Source organism: Orycteropus afer, unplaced genomic scaffold (assembly GCF_000298275.1).
Source record: "Orycteropus afer afer isolate SDZICR_OR568_19922 unplaced genomic scaffold, OryAfe1.0 scaffold00140, whole genome shotgun sequence".
Taxonomy (NCBI): Eukaryota; Metazoa; Chordata; class Mammalia; order Tubulidentata; family Orycteropodidae; genus Orycteropus; species Orycteropus afer.
Genome location: NW_006921727.1, coordinates 4,495,141 through 4,497,859, shown reverse-complemented (window position 1 = coordinate 4,497,859; position 2,719 = coordinate 4,495,141). Strand labels below are relative to the sequence as shown.

The following is a 2,719-nucleotide window of genomic DNA, read 5'->3' as shown; positions in this document are numbered from 1 at the left end:
ATAACAACATTTATTGTTAATCTACTGGACATTCAATATAAACAAAATCCTGTGGGTAGACAGACGAACACAAGGAATAAAGTACAATAGCTCATCTCTCAAGAAATGTATCAAACCAATGCAAGAGGACACAAAAGCACCATTATGATTACATACTCCAAGAACTGGAGTAATTGGAACTCTGTGAGGCCATTCAAAGACTGCTTCTAGAAAATGGAGAAGTGGGGATGCTGTCTCAAAGCAGCATCTCTCAACCTCTTCAATAAATCAGAAGAATTTTGTAAAGTTCTACTTCCTGTGGTATACAGATAAAGAATTTTGTTCCATTTTCTAAACACAAATTAATATGTGAATACATCCTTTTCAAACTATACTGGTCCTTCCCCCAAGATTCTAATACAGCTACCAAAGAAGTCATGCCTTGTCCCAGATTGAAAACCATCATTGCACAGGGAAAAAATAAATACCACAAATATACACTAGTAGACATTTTCTCTATAACTATTAGAATTCTGTGATTTAGAATTCATCTGTGACAAGAAAGAAGAAAATGAGTATCTTACCCAGTGTTTTCTGGATATCATTCTTGGCTGGCAGTAAAGATCCTCTGGCATCTAAAAGCACTTCAGCTGTTTTCTTCAGTTTCTCGACAGCAATCTGCTGACCAGATATCTGTCCTTGCAGTACCTGTAGGATTAAATCCTTTTCAGTTATACTCAGAACTAAATGATAGATTTCCATATGGAAAAGAAATTGCTTACAATAAGATGAAACTAAAATGGATGGAGCAAACTTTTCATCATTATAAACTTACTCTAGAATTCTCAGAATAAGGACAGTTAGTAAAACGTTGTTAGCAAAAGCCTCAGCCAAAACAAAAATAAAACCCAAACTCACTGCCATCGAGTCAGATCTGACTCACAGCGACCCCTCCTTGGGTTTCTGAGGCAGTATCACCAGGGAAGTAGATTGCCCAACCTTCCTTCTGAGGAGTGGCTGGTGGGTTTGAACTGTCAACTTTTTATCATTAATTCTCAGAATAAGGACAGTTATAAAAAACATTATTAGCAAAAGCCTCAGCCAGTCAGGATAATACAAATTCAGTCTTGATAAGCCCCCCAGCAAACATTCACAATAATTTGCCTGATTCCTGGCCCTGCATCTCTCTCACCTGAGCATGAGTTCCCCCTTTAGCCCCTACTTCAATGCTCTGTTGAACAACACTACCATCACTACCACCAAACAGCAAAAGAAAGCAAACAAAAATAAATAAACAGTAACAAAAACCAAACAGACTTTGGGACCACTTCTGACTCTAAGTAAGGAGATTAATTAAGGACTTCCATTTCATTTAGACCCTAACTCAATACTGTCATATTTATTTCTGTTCATTCAACCAAAGCTATTGATCATCTTACAACTCCAAAAAGAAAGTTGGTACATTTTGGGAAAACATAAAAATAAGACAGACATGAAGCTTACCCACAGAGATCTCATAATCTATGGCAGCAAGTGATAAGCGTCAAAGGTGAAGAAGAAAAAATGCTATGGGAAGTTGAGAAGAGGAATAACTACGGAGAGAAATTGGGGCCACCTCATAGCGACCCCTCCTTTGGTTTCCAAAGCAGTATCACTACACAAGTAGATTGGCCCAACCTTCCTGCAGAGGAGTGCTTGGTGGGTCTGAACTGCCAGCCTTCTGGTTAGCAGTCAAATGCCTTAGGCACTATGTCACCAGAGCTCCTCAATGATGGTGGCTTTGAGATGGGCCCTGAAGAAAGTGTTAATGTGGCTATGCAGAAATGGAGAGACATTCCCTACAGGGAAAATAAAAACCAGAAGGCACAAAGGAAAAATCACAAAGCAAAGGGGATAGTTCCATCCAGCTGGAGGATAGGTATGGGTAGATAATCAGAAATAAGGCTGGAAAGGCAGATGATGGCCAGATGTTAGAATGTCGGACTTCAAATGTCAGGCTAAGGAGTTTCCATACTGTAGAAATGGGGAGCTTTTCAAGGCTTTTGAGTAAAGGAATGAGCTGCTCTCTATGAAGGTTAAATTTGTAGTACTGTGTGAGATGAATTACATGGAGAAGAAAGGAAGCAGTGATCCCAGTTAAGGGGCAAATTCAATAGTAACAAAATAATGACAGCCTGTCTGCATTGGGGAAGTAGAACAGGTTATATATAAGAGAAGAATTAAGGAGATTCCATAAGGTTTAAGAAGTGATTATCTAAAGCTGTGCTGCCCCCTCTGGCAGCCTTATGTGGCTTTTTAAATTTAAATAAATTAAAATTAAACTAAGCATTCAATTCCTCATTTGCACTAGCCACACTTTGAGTTCTAAATAGCCACGTGTGGTTTAATGGCTACCACAAAGGACAGGCAGATTATAGAACATTTTTCATTATTACAGAATGTTCTATTGGACAGTACTGCTCAAGAGAGCAGGAAGAAAGGGCATGCAGAAACAAGGGGAGAGAAGTCTCCAAAATTTTTGAGTGTAGGCAATTAAGAGAATTCATAAACAAATATGAAGCAACTTTTGGAATATAATAAATGTATGACTTCAAAGTATGTTTGTTGTTGTTGTTGTTGTTGTTGTTGTTAAGTGCCGTCGAGTCATTTCCGACTCATAGCGACCCCATGCACAGCAGAACGAAACACTGCCTGATCCCGCGCCAGCCCCACAATCCATGCTATACTCGAGCCCATCATC

At 39.1% G+C, this 2,719-nt stretch overlaps 1 protein-coding gene across 1 annotated transcript in view; it reads right to left on the bottom strand.

Moving 5' to 3' along the window:
- DST (dystonin) overlaps nt 1-2,719 on the bottom strand; it is a 614,637-nt gene that overhangs the window by 129,476 nt on the left and 482,442 nt on the right. Inside the window, exon 51 of the mRNA XM_042781628.1 lies at nt 564-687. Coding sequence (XP_042637562.1) covers nt 564-687 — 124 coding nt within the window. The remainder of the gene's footprint in view (nt 1-563; nt 688-2,719) is intronic.